The following is a 17593-nucleotide window of genomic DNA, read 5'->3' as shown; positions in this document are numbered from 1 at the left end:
TCCAGTGGATCCACCTGGCCGTTCTCCAGTGGATCCACCTGGCCGTTCTCCAGTGGGTCCACCTGGCCGTTCTCCAGTGGATCCACCTGGCCGTTCTCCAGTGGGTCCACCTGGCCGTTCTCCAGTGGGTCCACCTGGCCGTTCTCCAGTGGGTCCACCTGGTCGTTCTCCAGTGGATCCACCTGGTCGTTTTCCAGTGGATCCACCTGGCCATTCTCCAGTGGATCCACCTGGTCATTCTCCAGTGGATCCACCTGGCCATTCTCCAGTGGATCCACCTGGCCATTCTCCAGTGGATCCACCTGGCCGTTCTCCAGTGGGTCCACCTGGTCGTTCTCCAGTGGATCCACCTGGCCGTTCTCCAGTGGATCCACCTGGCCGTTCTCCAGTGGATCCACCTGGCCGTTCTCCAGTGGATCCACCTGGCCGTTCTCCAGTGGATCCACCTGGCCGTTCTCCAGTGGATCCACCTGGTCGTTCTCCAGTGGATCCACCTGGCCGTTCTCCAGTGGATCCACCTGGCCGTTCTCCAGTGGGTCCACCTGGCCGTTCTCCAGTGGATCCACCTGGCCGTTCTCCAGTGGGTCCACCTGGCCGTTCTCCAGTGGGTCCACCTGGCCGTTCTCCAGTGGGTCCACCTGGTCGTTCTCCAGTGGATCCACCTGGTCGTTTTCCAGTGGATCCACCTGGCCATTCTCCAGTGGATCCACCTGGTCATTCTCCAGTGGATCCACCTGGCCGTTCTCCAGTGGATCCACCTGGCCGTTCTCCAGTGGGTCCACCTGGCCGTTTTCCAGTGGATCCACCTGGCCGTTCTCCAGTGGATCCACCTGGCCGTTCTCCAGTGGATCCACCTGGCCGTTCTCCAGTGGATCCACCTGGCCGTTCTCCAGTGGATCCACCTGGTCGTTCTCCAGTGGATCCACCTGGCCGTTCTCCAGTGGATCCACCTGGCCGTTCTCCAGTGGGTCCACCTGGCCGTTCTCCAGTGGATCCACCTGGCCGTTCTCCAGTGGGTCCACCTGGCCGTTCTCCAGTGGGTCCACCTGGCCGTTCTCCAGTGGGTCCACCTGGTCGTTCTCCAGTGGATCCACCTGGTCGTTTTCCAGTGGATCCACCTGGCCATTCTCCAGTGGATCCACCTGGTCATTCTCCAGTGGATCCACCTGGCCATTCTCCAGTGGATCCACCTGGCCATTCTCCAGTGGATCCACCGCTCCGACGTGAAACACTCAAGAGGCAGCATGAAACCCAGGTGCAGAGAAAACACAGAGATTGAAGTCAGAACATCGGAATCTGTCCAGCCGTTTCTTTTTCGGAGCATCTCCTAGCAACGTGGTCGCTCTTTCAGGCAGCCGTTGGTTCCACAGATCCACAGGCGTGAAGACGTAGACGCCTTCACTGAGCGCCGAGTCCTGCGTTACGTCGCCGCCATCTTGTATGTGGCAGCAGAGCGATCGGAGCTCCCTAAGTGCTGTGCTGTGCGGACTTGTTTCAACCGTTTTACAATACAAACTGGATTTATGTGCACTACCTTCCACAGGTAAGGATGAGAGAGCAGAATTACTGGACTTTGCAGCCAGAAACTCGCTTCTAAACAACCGAGAAATATTTCCCATGTAGCTAAATTGGCCCGAAGTAACCGCTGGTTGTTAGCGTAGCTAACGTTTTCATACTGTGTTTTCTAATGAGAGAGAGCTGATGAGAAACCGCCGTTAGAGAGGAGGTGTATTAAAAACCGGGGGATTTTGTGAAGAAAGGTCAGTCAGGATCAGAGCTGGAGCTGCTGTTGTTCAGTCTCTGTTTCACAATATCGGTATTCAGCTATGCTATAAAGATGCTACAAGTCCGAGACCCAACATGCTGAAAATGTCTTTTCTCTGAATGTGAAGGAAATATATATGTATTTTCTATTACACTTTTGGATAATTTCTCTTTTATCCTGGGCTTTTTTAACTTGTGCACCAGGATGTCTCAGAAGTCATTGGAGTTCTCCCAGTGTGACCAGCAGACTGAAGCCCCAACATGTGGCCAGTGTTCCCAGTATAATAAATAAATGTGTTTTATTCTTTCCCTTTTTGTGTATTTTTAAATATGTCAATCTGAAATATTAGTGTATTAATACAGCTTATGTAATGAAATAAAAATAATTTACTCTGTTAGAATTATTTTTCACTCTTTGCTGTCAATAACAGAGTTGATATACTGTAATAAATTATTTTTTTCCCCAGAAAAAAGTAAGAAAAATATGTCGTTTAATGTTTGAAATTATATATAAAAAAATAAATACAAGAAAATGTATTTATTTTTTCTTGTCTTGAAATGTTAAATGTACATTTAACATGGAATCATGTAAATATGTTCTTTAATAAAACACTGTAAAAGTGTGTGTCTGTTCATTAGTGTCAATATAAAAACTATCAGAATCATTTATTTGATTACCAAATATATTAGTGTGTGTGAGAGACTGTGTCAATGACAGGTATTAACTTAAAATACTGTGTAGAACGGCACTTTCTGAAGTTCGGTCCATTTTGTATTGGTTTACTGGCACATAGGCCACAATCAATATGGCGGACGCTGTCACGTATCGCAGCAACGGGCCGACCAGCTCTGTGAGGCGTCTTACGTATTCATGCGCGCGGCCACGCCATGGCGGCTCATCTAGGCTTTTTAATCGAGCGCTAAAAACAGGATCTGAAAGATTTTAAATGACCGCTCAGAGGATGCTGCTTATTTCCTCAAATCAAAATAAAATAAAACTGCTAACGGTGACATGATAGTCGTGATTTTTACGGGGGTTTTTTTCTAAGCAAAAGATGTATTTGTGTTGCTCTTTTCAGTCCAGCATTGACCCGAACAACCTCCCAGCATTCACAGGCTAAATACCAGGCATTGCAATTTTGTTTTCCAGAAACGTACTTCAAGCTTAATAAGATCGGTGTCATGATTCTCACTCATTTTTTTTTGGTGCTTTTGTGTTTCTAAAATAATTTTTTTATTAAACAGTTGCCAATAAAAATATTTTAAAAAAAATTTATAAATTGGAATATTATGTTTTAAAATGAATTTACAATAAGAAATAGAATATTCCTAATAACACGAATGAGTCTAGTAAAAAATCCACCTAAATATTTTGATTAGAATTGAACTGATGGTTCAGTTCAGTTTCTATTGATATCCTAAGGGGAACTAGTTTGTTGGAGGCGAAGGGAGAAAAACAGCAAAACCACAAAAAGCATCACATTCACTCTGTTAGTACAACACAACTACAAATATTAGGAGAAGCTGGTTCAGCCAACTGTTCTTCTCGTTTGTCACGTGGTTTCCAGAATTGGCTCTGTTTAAATTGATTCAATTATGATGAATGAATATAACACCTTAATAGAAGTTAAAAACTGCCACAAGACTTGCAGGTTAAAAAGTTTCTGTTTGTAATTAGCTTAGCAACAGTGCTAGTGCTAAAGGCAAAAATAGTAACGAAGGCAATCCAAGTTAATTATAATTCCTTTTGTCTGTAAATTTGTAAACATCAACTTCTAGAGTCACACTACAGTAATGACCGAGTAATTTATACACAACAAATCAACTAATATAGGAACAGTTTAAAACCAATTCAGGAGGTTATTTACATGTCAAACTGTTGATATAAAATCAAGATATTATGAGAATCATCTCCGCTAAAACGCCGTCTGAATTCCGAATAAGTTTGTCCTTCCGTGCTTCCCATACTTTCACATGACTCTCACTACGTGTGACTGCCCTGCATTCCTCAAGTGGCACTGTCGGCTTCACAAGTTGGTTTACGTTTACAGAAAGAGTCGCTAAGTGACATTTGAAGTTGAGAAAACTGCCCGCTCTTCCCTTTTCTGTTCTGTTTGCGCAAACGGCGGACAGTTTGCGCTCTGCGGGAGCGATTCCACGCATCGGATTCGCCGCTACAGTTTCTGTCAAAGTGCATCTTCAGCCTGCAGGAGGAAACCCATGGTGGACCACTGAGGGAAAACTTATGGCTGAGCTCAAGTCGCCAGACACAAGGAGGTAAGATCTGATCGGATTCGTTCACGTGTTGGTTCTGATCGGTCCCTTTCCAGATCCATTTAATCTGTAAAACCAACTCCGCACCTAACCTGTCCTACACAGTCATCTGTACTGCTGTCACTTCCTGGCTTCAGAGCAACAGCTGACCTTTCTCTGAATCCCCTCCAGCACCTTGAAAGGACTGTTTTGCTGGTGTTGCAGGTGCCGATATTTCTTCCTCTATGACGGATCTAAGGTCAGAGGAGAGGGCGACCCCACCAGGGATGGCATCTGCTACTTCTACCCCGAGGAGGTGGGTGTGTCAGGGTGCAGCAAAAATACAAACTGGGTATCCAGTAGGTTTCAGCAAGTCAAATTTAAGACTTAAAAAAAAAAAATACCACCTTGAATAAATTTTAAGACGGAAAAGCTATAAATATAGTGGCTGTTTTGTTTTGTTACAATAAAGCAAACATAAAAATGTCTGGGGTCTGTTTGTAGCTCTTGTTAGTGACTTTGTGCATCTCATGGTTCTCTATAGCCTTTACCTCGCAGTGCCAATAACTCAAAAGTATTTTTCTCTCTATAGAAATGCACCTAGGCTAGTAGGGGTTAGCAACAGCAGTAAATCAGTGGCGAAGACGGACGTCATCCAGCCATAAGCTAGCTAGCTAGCTAGCTAGGGTACATTAGCAGCTAGTGGGCGGTAGTTTCAGCCACAGGACTCTATGAAGATCCCTGCGTCTGACTCAAACTTTTGCCCGACACAAAAGTCTCCTGAAAAACAAAGCAAAACAAAAAACTACACAATATGAGATTACTAGTCCCGTCATGACACATTTTAAGACCATTGATAAATGTATTTAAGGCCAACTCACTTTAAGACGTCTTAAGGCCTTCATTTTAGATGAATTTTCAGACTTTTTAAGGATGCGCAGACACTGTGATAAAAGCCTCACATCCCTTTCCAAAGGCTTTTTGTCTCTCTTGTCATCTCAGACTCCTATGGACAAGCAGGACCTGCTGTGTGGTCAGCTTGCAGGAGTGGGCCGCTGTGTCTCTGAGCTGTCCTCCTCCGCTGTGCGCATCCTGAGGCTGCGTCGCTGCAAGTTCGCCATCCGCATGAAGGATGACTTCTTCTGGGTAAGAGCTCTCCAAAGGCTGCAACTTAATCTACAGTTTGTTTGTTTGTTTGCATTACTTTTCAATCATGTATGTTTTTTTTTTTGTGTGTGTGTGTGTTCTCTCTAAGGCTCTTGGTTGTTCCATGGAAGTCCCTACTGTCAGTGTCTGTGAGCTCCTGGATCATCTCATCGACCTCTTCTGTTTCTACAACGGCTCTGTTCGCCAGAGCTATCAGGTGAGGCCGGTGTAACTCTGCCATATTTGAGTTACACCAAAATAAAAACCAAAATATCTAAAAAAGTGTAAACGTTAAGGGTGTGCTTATGTTTTGAAGAATAAATAAGAGATATCAGCCAGATATTTGAATCAGAAAATTTCTCCTTGACTGTCTCTCATCTGTGAACATTTTTCCCATTGATTAAATGCAGTAAACAAATTCTGCTGTACATTTTAAAAATGTTTATGTGTCTTATGGGGAAAATGAACGGAACAGGTGAGACCTCCAGGTCTTGCTGGGACATTAGTTCTTTAATCCTGGAAATGTTCATCAGGTGATAGAACATCTGTCTTTACGCGTCTCTGAAGGTTCGGGTCCGAATCCGTCACTACGCTCAGATTTCGGACCTGATAGCTGGTCAAATCTGTTTCCTCCCCCTGCATTCTGTAAATGAAGTTGGTTTTCTCTGCAGCTCAACAGTAAGGAAACTCTGGCCGCTGAGTGGGCGCGGTACCTTTCCCACGTTCTGTCCGGACCGTCCGAGTTGCACTACATCTTGCAAAGCGTGAGAACCTTAGACCTGACAAACGTAAGCAAACATCGCCAGAGTTCTGCTTTCGGCTGCTTGTTTCTTATCTTGCACCGCTGACGATGAGACAGGATGTGACTCTGTGAAACGGTCCTATGGTGTTGTGCTCAGCGTGTCTCAATAAACTGTGCAAATGTCTCCATCTTGCTTGCTTACCTTGCTTACATCTTGATGCTTGTTAGCATAAGCAGGAGGCAGTGACTTGAAAATCATCTAGATTTTCTATTGGATGAAAAATCCTTCACATTTCCCATAACAAACTTTAATGATTTAATAATTCTTAGTAATACAAAAAAAAAGAAAGAGGTTTCCATGAGACAGCGCAGAAAACCAAACCACAATCTACAAGTCTCCATAAGCACTGAATTTGAGTTTAAGCAATTTACAAGCGAAATTTTATTACGGTGACAAATAGTTAAATTGTTTTGACTAATTTCAGAAAAAGTCAGAGATTATGTGGATTCATTACACATTAAGTAATTTTTTTTTCTTGCCATTTTGATGAATGTGATTTGCGGGTAGTGAAAACAAATTCTGTGTCTTAAACTATTAGAATGCTATATGCCATGTGCGTCAAACTCAAGGCCCGGGGGCCAAATCTGGCCTGCCGTAGCTTTTTGTGTGGCCCTCTAGACTCCAAATTAAATCAACAAGTCCTTCCGGTTTTTCACAAATCTGCAAAATTCACACAGAATAAACTAATCTCCACATTTTTTCCTCCGATTTTTACTGCAAATTTTCTCAAAATTGGTCAAAAACGTTGAGTTTAAGTGACTGCTGCCTCAGCCTTACTTAATGTCAAGTTATAATCCACAATTGATATGGCGAGTAATAAGAAGTTACATTTATACATTAGTGCAAATATCATAAAAAATCCTTACAAACATATCTAAATTGGCACCACAAGATCTACAATTTTGATTGCAAAAACCCCACTAAAACAAGCAACTGTTTATTGGTTTTATTAATATATTCTGGCACAACTGGCCCTTTAAGAGCATCCGGTTTTGATGTGGCTCAAAATTAAAATGAGTTTGCTCTGCTCCTCTGCTGTATGTGATCAATTAAAAAAAAAAAAAAAAAGTCTATTTTAAACAGAAATATCATTCTTCTGAAAAACATGTTCATTTCTTTACACTGAATAACTAGTTGTGGCTCCTTTTGCACAAATCATTCAGTTTGTATCCAGCCCCCATCTAGGTCAATACTTTATAGATCCATATTCAAGTCTTCTGTGGCGTCTGTCAGTTTTGTGTTTCTCAAAACAGAAACACAATGCACTTTCAGAAAAGAAAATACCATGCCATTTTCCATACCATACTCTGTTTAAAAAAATTGAAAACCGGCAGTTTTCTTCCTGCAGGGCCTGAAATGTAACTGTTTTCACGCTTCTTCTCAGGTTGACCCACTTCTTCTCCTCAAAGCTGCCCTCATTCTCCAGGCGTGCCAGCGCTGCCCCCTGGTGTTAGCAGGCTGTGTTCTTTTTAGAGGGAGGTGAGCTGATGTTTTAAGAGGGCAAACCTGTTATTTGTTGTCTTTTTTTTTTTTTTTACATATATCTAACTTTTTATTGATCTCTTCAAGAGTTGTCAGCACACAGATGCCGCCGCAGCTAACAATAAAGGTCATGGTTCATGAGAGTGAAACCTACGCTAAGGTAGGAAATATTGGGTTCAAATATTGCCGTAATCAAGCACCACTAAATACAGTATTAGAATAGTTGTACGTGTACATTTTGGAGAGCTTTGGCAAAAAAACTAAATATATTGCTAGAACTTAAATCAGATGGGGACAAATATTTAACTCAGATTTTTTTTAACATATTACTTCCCTCATTCATCTCTTAAGATACTAAATTTATGGTCCACTGAAAGTTACTGGAGCAATCCCAAACCATAATATTTCCATGTTCTACCATAATGCTTAACAGCAGTTTCTTCCTCTGGAATCTATCAGTCTTGTTTTTCTTCATGTGGCCAAAACAAATCTGGATCTTCTGTTTACAGAACATGAATTTAAATGACCAGATCGTTGACTTTTGTGTCTTATTACTTTGTAATATCCCATTCTCTCTCCTAAAAGGTTTTTTAATACTTTGACAATTGGTATACGTCAAAAATGTTTCACAATGTTTCTCACAACAGAACGTGTACAATAGCTATTTCCATCCACAATGTGAAATGTTTCACTTTTACTATAAAGATTGAAAGAAAAATAATTGTTGCCTATTTAGCGGAGGTTAGACATGTGAGGGCGTAGAGGATCATGGTTTTTGGTAGTCGATCTTAAAATCAATATTTCATGTTTTGCTTTGCAGTTTGGCAGTTTGGCTCTGTTGATTTGATGGCAGCCCCTTAGGGACAAGTGGATAGAAGGCAAAGTGCTAGACTTGTTCTTCGTAATGCTTTCTGCTGTCTTGGCGTCGAACAGCTTCAGATTCTGACAGTAAAACAACCACGAGAAAGCAACTATTATTCCTACAACAGATTTATAACATACATTTACTATTTAAATTTTAGTAACATTGAATATTTATCTGATATCTTAAAAACATGTGGTTGCAGGGCATTTCTCCCAATATTTTATTCTCTTGTTACTCTGGTACTTTGTCTTTAAGCTTTTAGAAAATAACTTTACAACATTTTGGTATCTTAATACTAGTAACTAACCCAGGTTTATTACTGTCCTTTGTATATTTTTGCTCTGTCATGGAAGCTGGTTTAGTATTAAACCTGGCTGGAGGTTTAGTACTTTGCCATAACTAAAGTTTCATTTTTTTTTTATATGTTGTGACAATAATGTACAAATTAGATTTGGACAGACAGACATATATTTTTGCTGATACTGGGTTCATTTGAAGGTCTAAAGAATTAGCTTGGTTTTGCCAGAAATTTAAAGAATAATTTAAAACATTAAAACTTAATTTAGTTGATATTGAAACTAAAAATCTCTTTACAGTTTGCAGTTTTTATTTATAAAAGAGCAAAACATAAAAATAAGACAGCTTTTTCTGTAATTATTGAAGATTGAATCTGCTAGCATACCATGTGTCTAGCTAAGCTAGGCTAAAGAGCTAGCTTAGTAGCTTTTAGCCTCTCAACAACTGCTCATTTTATCTGTGGTTATATTAATATTGACAAAAGAGACCAGTTAAAAACCAAACTGTCACATTACTAAGAAATCAATCTACTGTTCTTTACTTTTTTTGCGAAGACACAGAGGTCGAGTGGAAGGAGCACGCCAACATCAGACGGCGGGCCGGTTAGCGCCACTGCTGTGTTCCTGACGCCATCTGAGCTTCAGTACCTGCAGTCTGCTCCTGTCGACAAAATATCCAGGTGGTGTTTTCCTTTCTTGTCTCATGACATGTTTTCAAGAATCTCAGTTTAGAGAAGAATTATTCATTTCTGCCCTGTCAGTGTACTTTTAGGTTCCAACTCAAATTCAGATTCACGCCTCACTGTTCATTGATTGTAATCGCGACACATATCGCTCATACCTCACCTCCACTCGACAGAACACATTTGATTTAGTCAAACGTCTTAAAAAGAGAGTTTTGACGGTTCGGTTTGCTTTCCTCCAGTTCCCACTCTGCTCCGGAGAAAGACGCTCCCCCAAAGAAGACCAGGCTTTCCAGAACATTATCGGACATCCCGTCCTCCGAGTCGACACCCTCTCGTCCGGCATCCTGTCAGTCCCTTCAGAGGGCGTCCTTCAGCCCGCACACATCGAGCTCCGAAGACTCCGTGTTTAGTCCGGCTCCGTCTCAGGGTTCTTCTGCGGATTCCCCCAACCCGTCTCCTCTGTCACCGATCCGTCGTTTTTCTTATGGAGGGAACGCTCATGAAGCGGAGGGAGGAACACCGGACAGTCTTCACAGTGGCGGAGGTGGAGTTAGCCAGATGCCCAGTGAAAGAGATGGCTCGGCGTTCGAGGAATCTCTCCATCTTAGCAGAGGCGCTGCCAGCGAGATGACCGATTGCGGGAACGCGGCGTTTCGTGACGAAAAGACGCCAGCGGGAGAAGGCGGAGTCTGCTGCCTGAAGCCCAGAGGTCACAAGGCAGAGATGAGGCAGCCTCCTTCTGGTTCCTGCTCTTTCGACAGCCTGGAGGAGAGTCCTCTGGTTTCCATGGCGCTGTACGTGCACCGGGTCAACAGCCTGGTGCTGGCTCTGCTGGTGGAGCCTTGTTTCATGGGCGACTCTGCCTCCATGGAGGAAGTGGTGAGGAAAATGACTTCTATACTTCTCAAGCTTTTCCTGACATTACGCTGACCCTGTCTTTGTGGCCCGTGTCCAGAACCACAGCAGCTTGGCTTCGCTCAACGGACTGGAGGCCCACCTCAGGGCCATATCTCCGGCGGCCCCAGGTGCTGCGGGGCCTTACTTATTCGCCCATTACGACTCCGTCCAGAGCACTCTGACAAGTAAGACTCGCTCTCCCATCTTCCCGGTTTGAACCTTTTCTGCCAGAGCAAGCACAAGCCGGGATCTGAGGAGGGACTCTTGTCTTTGAATGAGCTAACGGCTAATTAGTAAAACTGTGATCAGCATTCCTTTGTGCAGCAGACATGCTCAGGCCGGGTTAATGGTCCTGTGTCATTGTGTGTCTCTGCAGCCAACGTGTCTGGCCGACCAGGGGGAGCCTCGGAGTATCTCTTTGTCCGAGCCACATCGCTTCTCCACTCGCATTTCTTTGACACTGAGACTCTGCAGGAGGCTATTATCAGGTCAGCACAGCTGAGGTCGGGGGAAGGGAGTTGTTTTTTTTGTCAGGTTCTCCATGTTTAACATTCATGATGTACATTTTTAATGCCTTTTCTTAATGGGGGAGCATCATGTGAAATTGACTTTTTTGAGCTTTACATTGTGTTATAATGTTCTTCCGTCATCTGCTGGAGTGTTGCTTTGATTCACTGATGCTTATTTGAGAAATCTTTTAATCTCCACGGCAACCATTCAGCTGTATAAAACGCCTGTGTGGACCTAGTGCCACCTTCGAGGCGCAGCTCCTCCTCAGAGCTGCAGTTTCCAAGCTGCCACTTCACAGCACACTCCCCCACTCAGCTCCTTCAGACTAGCCAGCAACAATTAGCAACACCTGGTGAAACGCCATCTGCTGAGCTCATTATAGGAGCTACCAATCAGTGAAGTGCTGGTAGAAACGTTGTTAAAGGGTTAACAGAGGGATGTTGTGATGACCTCCTGAAGGCGGAGTTTCAGAAAGAGCAGGAGTTTTTAAAGAGACAGAGGCCCAATTTCAAGGCGCTGAATTACAAAGTAAAATTTCTTTTAAGTCATATTTGATATGTAGAGCATTTTTGTCACAACTGAGGTAACATAGCTTCCTTAATTGTGCTATAAAATGGCACTTATGTGCCTGGAAAATACATAATATTGCCCCTTTACATTTAAAGTTGCAAGCAGTTGCTTTGCTTCCTTATGCTGAGGGTTTTATTGGTTCTTGTGCTCATCGTCACCACAGGAGCGCTGGCACAGCTGTGTACGGCACCCGCAGCGTGGCGCAGGAGACCTACTTCCAGCAGCACGGCGGATCCATGAGGAACTCGGGCATTCCCAACCAGCAGGACAGCGCCTTCTCGCTGCCCAGCAAGGCCCGGCACAGACTCCTCAAACACGGGGTCAACCTGCTGTGAACGGATGGCAGGAGTCAGAACTCCGTTTAACAAACAAATAAACTGAAAAAGAACCCGCTTAAGGATTTTGATCAAGCTTTTGAACTTGATAAAAAATTATTCTTTCGTTCCTGCTGAACTTCACCCGAACACACTGACTATTCTACGGTAAGACGTACTTTGTTTCTAAACGTTATTACTGCCATAAATGTTTAAACAGGAAAGCTAACAGTGCCTTTTCTATAATGCAATGGTTTAGATCAAAGCATAGTCAGGTTTTAAAATGGCCTAGTCAAAGTCTGACCAAGAAGACATCGCAAAATGTTCAGTCTTAAGATGTACAAAGCTGGAAGAGACATTCCCCTTAAGACCTAGAGCAAATGCTTTCAGTATTTTTGTTAAAATAATCATTTACCTCCTACTTTGTAACCGTCTATTGGTTCATTGCGACGAAATGTGAGAGAAGTCAAGAGGTGTGAATACTTTTGCAAGTCGCTATAGGCTTTTAGTCTCAGTTTAGGTAATTTCTACATCGTTTTACTGTAATATGTGGGCTTAGTATGCGTAAGCTCTTCTAGAATCTGTTTACACACTGCAGACTCGCTCCATTCTTATGCCGGTGATAATTTCTGTTTTGCAGCAAATAATGTTGCTCCTGTATTTCCTTTTTCTTCTCACAAGCTAAAAAGCAACGGTATATTTACAGCCTCGACTCCATCGCCGCTGCTTCAACGAATATCACGCATTTGTGTTTATTGGTAATAAAAACATCAAATATTTCCCAGATCTTCTCGCTGTTGTTTTCATTTAAGTGACGTACAGTGATCTGTCAATCTCCTGGAGGAGGAGTTACGGCGAACCTCACAGACTTCAGGCTTTGTGTGAGGAGCTTTTGTCTCTTCATGTTGAAAGCTTGCAGGGACTGGCAATGTGACCCTCAGGTTTTACCCCCATTTTTCTTTCTTACTCCTCGTTTATTTTCTCAAAGGATTCTAAAAAAAAAAAAAAGCAGCAGCAGTATGTGTAATAACCAAACACTGATGTGTGAATGTACTTTTTTCAGTCCCAGTGCTGTGTCAGTGATTTAATGTGCCGTAAACAGGCCTGCTCCAATCGCGGACTGATTAGGGTCATTAGCTGATTGGCTGAATTTGAATGGACCCGGTCGGCGCGCTTTGGGGCGCCTCATTATGCAGGCGCATTAGAAGAAAGCAGTGGGGGTCAAATGAGTAGTTAAGGCGCAGGGACAAAAAAAACAGAGAGAGGGGCAGGCACCGTGAGGAGGGTCGGGATTCAAATTCTAAGTAAGGAGCTGCGTCCATTGTCAGTGGGGTATATAGCGCGGGGAGAGAAGTCACGGTGTTTAAAAAAAGCGCAGAGTTTAGGGTGTCATCATGGCTAATTCGAGCTGCATGTGGATTGTTTCTGTTATTTTCTTACTCACAAGCGACGCTGGAGCCTCAGGTCGCGCAGTGGACTCGTTCGGGTTTCTCTTACGGTCTCCTCGAGCCCGAGATGGACCGTTTGGAGAGATTTTACGCACGGCCGGAGTGAGGCGGTGGAGGCGCGGGGTGGCCGCCGAGGCGCACGGGGAGCGCTGCGCGGAGCCGGGAGCCGCCTGGCTGGAAAACGAGCGGCCAGCTCCCGAGCGCGGAAGCGCCGTGCTGCAGCTGCGCGTGCGGCCCTTTTCCCCAGGACCGTCGCGAGGTTTGGTTTTTCCCGGGAAGTCACTTTTCGGCTTCATCCGGCGGGTTTACCGCTGCTGTCAGGAGGGAGTGGGCTGCAGGAGCGTCAAGGGGATTCAAAGCAGACTGAGAGGAGGTGAGGAAACACGGTCAGCGACCTTATAAATACTTCCGGTTCTTGCCTATAGTTGGACACAAAACAATTTAGAGAGACAAGTTAATCTGGTTTTGATTTTTGACCCGTTGACGGAGTACCCGGAGAGAACCCAGGGATGCACAGAGAGAACATACAAGCTCCGCTGAACCATCCTCCTGCCAGGAAGCTGCTCCGCTGTGCAGTCCTGTCCGGAGATTTTATTTAGGACTACATAAAAAAAAAAGAAATGGTAACGATGAGGCGCCTCCACTAAAATTTGTCATTTTTCTTTTGACAGAACTTCAAACTTGGGTCTATTGAGTAGCAATAGTAAAAAAAAAAAAAAAAATTTCTTCCGGACTAACCTAAAACAACCTTGATTTAATTTGTCCGCACATGTTTTATTACATGTGATTTAGAAATACTGCAGCTTTCCTCAAAATTTGTGAACCTGGTTTCAAGCCGAGAGTAAGTGACATTTAGGAAGCTTAAATGAAACCCAATAACACAAACTGTACTTCCTGTAGTCTGTAACTGCAATGAAGAATTTAGTCAAGACTGACTGAAACAGTAATTCAGTTACTTTATTGCTTATTTTATGGAGGACACAAACTCCAAAGTACATCTGATTTGCATATCCTACATTCATAAAAAAATGCAGCAATACTAAAACTCCACATTTCATATGAGCCTTTGAGTTTTATATAAGGTGTTTGAGTGTTTGTGAGACATGTTTATTACAAAAGGATCCTAAATCTTTGGGGCTCCACCCCCACCAAACCATGGCGCCCTGGGCTAGTGCCACTGTAAGATCTGACCCAGTTCTCAACCCTAACAACACTGACACAGTGTTACAGTTAAGAGTTTGGTTTTTATCTTTATGCAAAAATGTAACTCGTCATTTTACACCAAGCTTAAAAGCAAGACAAGACTCTGACACCGGAGAGGCGCTGCGAAAGAGGAAATGATGCGTAGCAACCACATGTGAGACAGACGCAGACCGAACAATGGTGAGCTCATAAATGCCACGAGTTGTTTTCGAGTCAGAAGAACCAAACATGAAGCGGTGCTCTGGATGTTGAGGCCCTGATATCTGCAGCTGAGAAGACGACTATGTCATCGGCATACAGAGGAATCCTAGCCGGGTCTAATGTTCCCTCGATAAATTATTGAAGTTTCCAGGAGAGATTAACAAAGACGTTAAAACATCAACACAGGGTGTGGGTGTAGTCATTTTCCCTCTGCTTAATTAACATCATTAGAAAGATAATAAATCAATTGCATAGAGATAATTCGGAAAGAATAGAAATTGTGATGAGTAAAACTTAGATGCGTGAATATGCATAACGTGAGATATATTTGAATTCTCTAACCTTTCATTTGTTCGAAATAAACATTTCACTTCAGAGACTGATGGACAGGATGAAGTTGACTGGATTTATTGGATCATGAGTTTCTTCTGCTGTCATTTTGTGGATCAGAAGCTGAAAATCGGGGGAATTCGTGGCTTGGGTTTTTGACAATCCTTTCAACGTTGTGATCATTCCTGCTGCACATTTTCCTACCACGCTTTTCCGTGGGAATGAAATCCTGCACTGAATGCTCTGCTTCCTCCCCCTGCAGCTGCAGGTGTGGAGTTCGTCCTCACCAGGGAGATCTTGGCGGCGACGGCCTCCAGAGCCGAGCTTCATCTGCAGCTCTCCAACCCGCGGCGTCTCGACATCAGCCCAGTCATCCCCTTCATGGCGAAGAGGAATTTACCGACGAGGTAAAAAGAAAAAAAGACTCTTCCTGTTTTAGATAGGATTTCAAACCTTTAGGAAAAGGAACAAACTGATCCTGGATGTGACGTTTCTTTGCATTGCAGGTACAGCGTAGTGTCACGTGGTGACGCAGTGGAGCTGAGAGTGGACCTCCTGTTCCTCTTCAGGCTCCTGCAGGAGGCGGCCGGCGACGGAGGCCGTGGCTTGGTAAACGCGCACCTGGGGAGACTGTTGTCCAGCGAGGACGGAGAGACGTCTTTAGGAATTGTTCAGGACGCCGATGGAGAAGCGTGGCATGATAGGAAGGATGTCATTTTGGCTCGGGACGTGGGCCTGGTTCTGGGCTGCAGCCGGGCCGGATCGGGGGTCCCCTGTGAAAGTGGGGGTGTTCGGCTCTCAGACGCTCCCTTCATGGCCGTGTATTACACATGAAGAGGGGACTTTTCAGTGTGGAAGCATTTCATCCATCAGAAAAGCTCAGAACTTTAACAGTATTACGCACTTCGATGTCAAGTTTTGTAATTTATACCGGTTTCGCAAGCTAAATATTATATATACAAGTATTTTATGTAAATATTTTGTTCTAAAAGTTTATTTTGTCATTCGCTGGTGATAAAAGTTCTGTAAAATTGCTGTGTGGTCTTCTTGGTTACCAGATGTGGATCAGTCCACATTGTCCAGTTTGTTTAAAATATTAGCTTCTGATTAAAGACTTGTGGGGAAAATGTGGTGAGGACACCTGAACAAACGCAGCGTGGGAACAGGAGCTGCGACCTCGACAAACTCAGCTAAATTTATGTTGCTACTCTGCAGAAAAAAAAAACAAAGATCCAATATTAACATGTTCACTTGCATCTCCATAAGTTTGAATATTACTGGAAAACCAGATTCATTTCAGTGCTTCTGTTTGACAAAAAAGTGAGACTATTACACTTTTGATTACACACATTGTTAGAATTATTTGTAAACCATAAAAGTGGCTAATTGATAACGGCGTTGGATGTTTAAGTTTAGTGGAAGGAAAAAGTGTGGTAGAAAACCTCAGGCTCACGGGGGATTCTGAACAAAACCCTATTCAAGGGTTTTTGAGACTCCATACGCAGGCAGACATGTTTTTCCAAGAAATAAAAGCACAAAATAATTTTGGTGAGAATTTTTCCTCCTCCCCATTTGCTTAGCAATAAATTAAACTTACTGTATTTTTAATAAAACCAAGTTACCTTTTTTTTTTTTTAAAAGATGGACAACTTTTTGGGCTTCATTTAATTGAGAAAATCTGAGTCTATTCCCAGCGACAAAAGTGAGAAGTTAAAAAACAAACAATGGAAATAAAGTGCATTACTAGCAGAATTAATGTGATCTTTTCCCCCCCTTTTCATTTTTAGTAAGAAGTTGCTGAATGTTTATAGCCCTACTTATGAAAAGAAATATTCACTGATTATTCACATATTTGTTGAGGGTAGATTTCTGACTGAAATTTGGGTTTTCAGCCACAATTTGATCAGAAATATTACGAATCAACACACCAAGTTTCACTTTATTAAAAATGACTTACTGGATGGAATTCTTTCTTGGCATCATTTCATCTGCATCAGTACTAGATGGGGTTCAGAGCACCTGGATCAGACTTGAGCTGCTGGTGGGAAAAAACAGAGGAGATGCAACATGTACTCCTGCACTCTGACACAAAAACACATCCAATCTCGCTGGAGACCAAAGCAAAATGAAAACAGTTCGAGGCCAAATTCTGATAAAAATAGCACATTTATTAAAAAGATACAGCATAAATCAGCAATTTCCCCCCCCATCTTGCAGCTTGAAATATGCCACATCTGCGTCACAAGATCAGAGGTCTTACAAATATTTCGTCAGTCCACCTGCCGCCGCCGCCTTCTCGGACGTTTCTCCGACACGCGTATCTACAGGATGACGGGATGCGTGTAGCAGAACAATCTCCTGCTCTCGCACGATCGCACCGCGTGACCGGCAGCAGACCTGGCTGACCGTACGACTGAGGAGCGAGCCGCTCCGCTCTTCAGCCGCGTCTCACTGCGAATGAGTCCAATCCATTCAGCTAATCTGGGTGGAGGGGAGGATGAAAGCAAAGACGCCAGTGAACATTTGTTATTAATAACACGAGTTGTTCTGGCTTTATTTTTTTTCTCTGTTTTTTTGTTTTGTTTTTTAAAGTCGTCAAGGAGGAGAAACGGGGTTTTCAAAAAAAAAAATCTGAGGACATTTTTCGATCAACTCGTTAATCAGGTGAGACGAAAGAAAATAAAAAATATATTTGAAGTAGAGATGCACCGATTGATTCGTCTCTAACTGAAACCAATCTTGTGTGACTGTAGAAAAGAAATTAGACGGAATGACGACATTTCTTTGGTTCCTGTGTGGCAAGAAAAAGAAGAAAAAACAAAACT

General features: G+C 43.3%; 2 protein-coding genes across 2 annotated transcripts; both read left to right on the top strand.

Moving 5' to 3' along the window:
• The first annotated feature begins 3748 nt into the window (after window positions 1–3748).
• Window positions 3749–12370, top strand: hps4 (HPS4, biogenesis of lysosomal organelles complex 3 subunit 2). Its single transcript, XM_005811147.2, has 12 exons — window positions 3749–4041; window positions 4243–4333; window positions 5020–5163; window positions 5273–5380; window positions 5835–5951; window positions 7351–7445; window positions 7536–7608; window positions 9165–9289; window positions 9535–10174; window positions 10251–10377; window positions 10569–10680; window positions 11436–12370. Exons 1-12 carry the CDS (start codon window positions 4010–4012, stop codon window positions 11605–11607), a joined length of 1836 nt encoding a protein of 611 aa, XP_005811204.1. The 5' UTR covers window positions 3749–4009; the 3' UTR covers window positions 11608–12370.
• Window positions 12371–12466: 96 nt separating this feature from the next.
• LOC102220294 lies at window positions 12467–16311 on the top strand. The gene is made up of 3 exons (XM_023344056.1): window positions 12467–13433; window positions 14994–15175; window positions 15275–16311. Exons 1-3 carry the CDS (start codon window positions 12981–12983, stop codon window positions 15600–15602), a joined length of 963 nt encoding a protein of 320 aa, XP_023199824.1. The 5' UTR covers window positions 12467–12980; the 3' UTR covers window positions 15603–16311.
• The last annotated feature ends 1282 nt before the right edge of the window (window positions 16312–17593 follow it).

This window comes from Xiphophorus maculatus, chromosome 12 (genome assembly GCF_002775205.1).
Source record: "Xiphophorus maculatus strain JP 163 A chromosome 12, X_maculatus-5.0-male, whole genome shotgun sequence".
Lineage (NCBI taxonomy): Eukaryota > Metazoa > Chordata > Actinopteri > Cyprinodontiformes > Poeciliidae > Xiphophorus > Xiphophorus maculatus.
Note: the sequence above shows the minus strand (reverse complement) of the source record. Positions and strands in the feature narration are given on the sequence as shown.

Excerpts from the sequence above, each read along its gene's own strand:
- LOC102220294 (XM_023344056.1), top strand. The coding sequence starts at position 12,981 with ATGGCTAATTCGAGCTGCATGTGGATTGTTTCTGTTATTTTCTTACTC. Across the intron at positions 13,434-14,993 it reads AAACACGGTCAGCGACCTTA|AATCCTGCACTGAATGCTCT; the intron begins TAAATACTTCCG and ends CCGTGGGAATGA. Across the intron at positions 15,176-15,274 it reads AAGAGGAATTTACCGACGAG|GTACAGCGTAGTGTCACGTG; the intron begins GTAAAAAGAAAA and ends TTTGCATTGCAG.
- hps4 (XM_005811147.2), top strand. The coding sequence starts at position 4,010 with ATGGCTGAGCTCAAGTCGCCAGACACAAGGAG. Across the intron at positions 4,334-5,019 it reads GCTACTTCTACCCCGAGGAG|ACTCCTATGGACAAGCAGGA; the intron begins GTGGGTGTGTCA and ends TTGTCATCTCAG. Across the intron at positions 7,446-7,535 it reads TGTGTTCTTTTTAGAGGGAG|AGTTGTCAGCACACAGATGC; the intron begins GTGAGCTGATGT and ends GATCTCTTCAAG.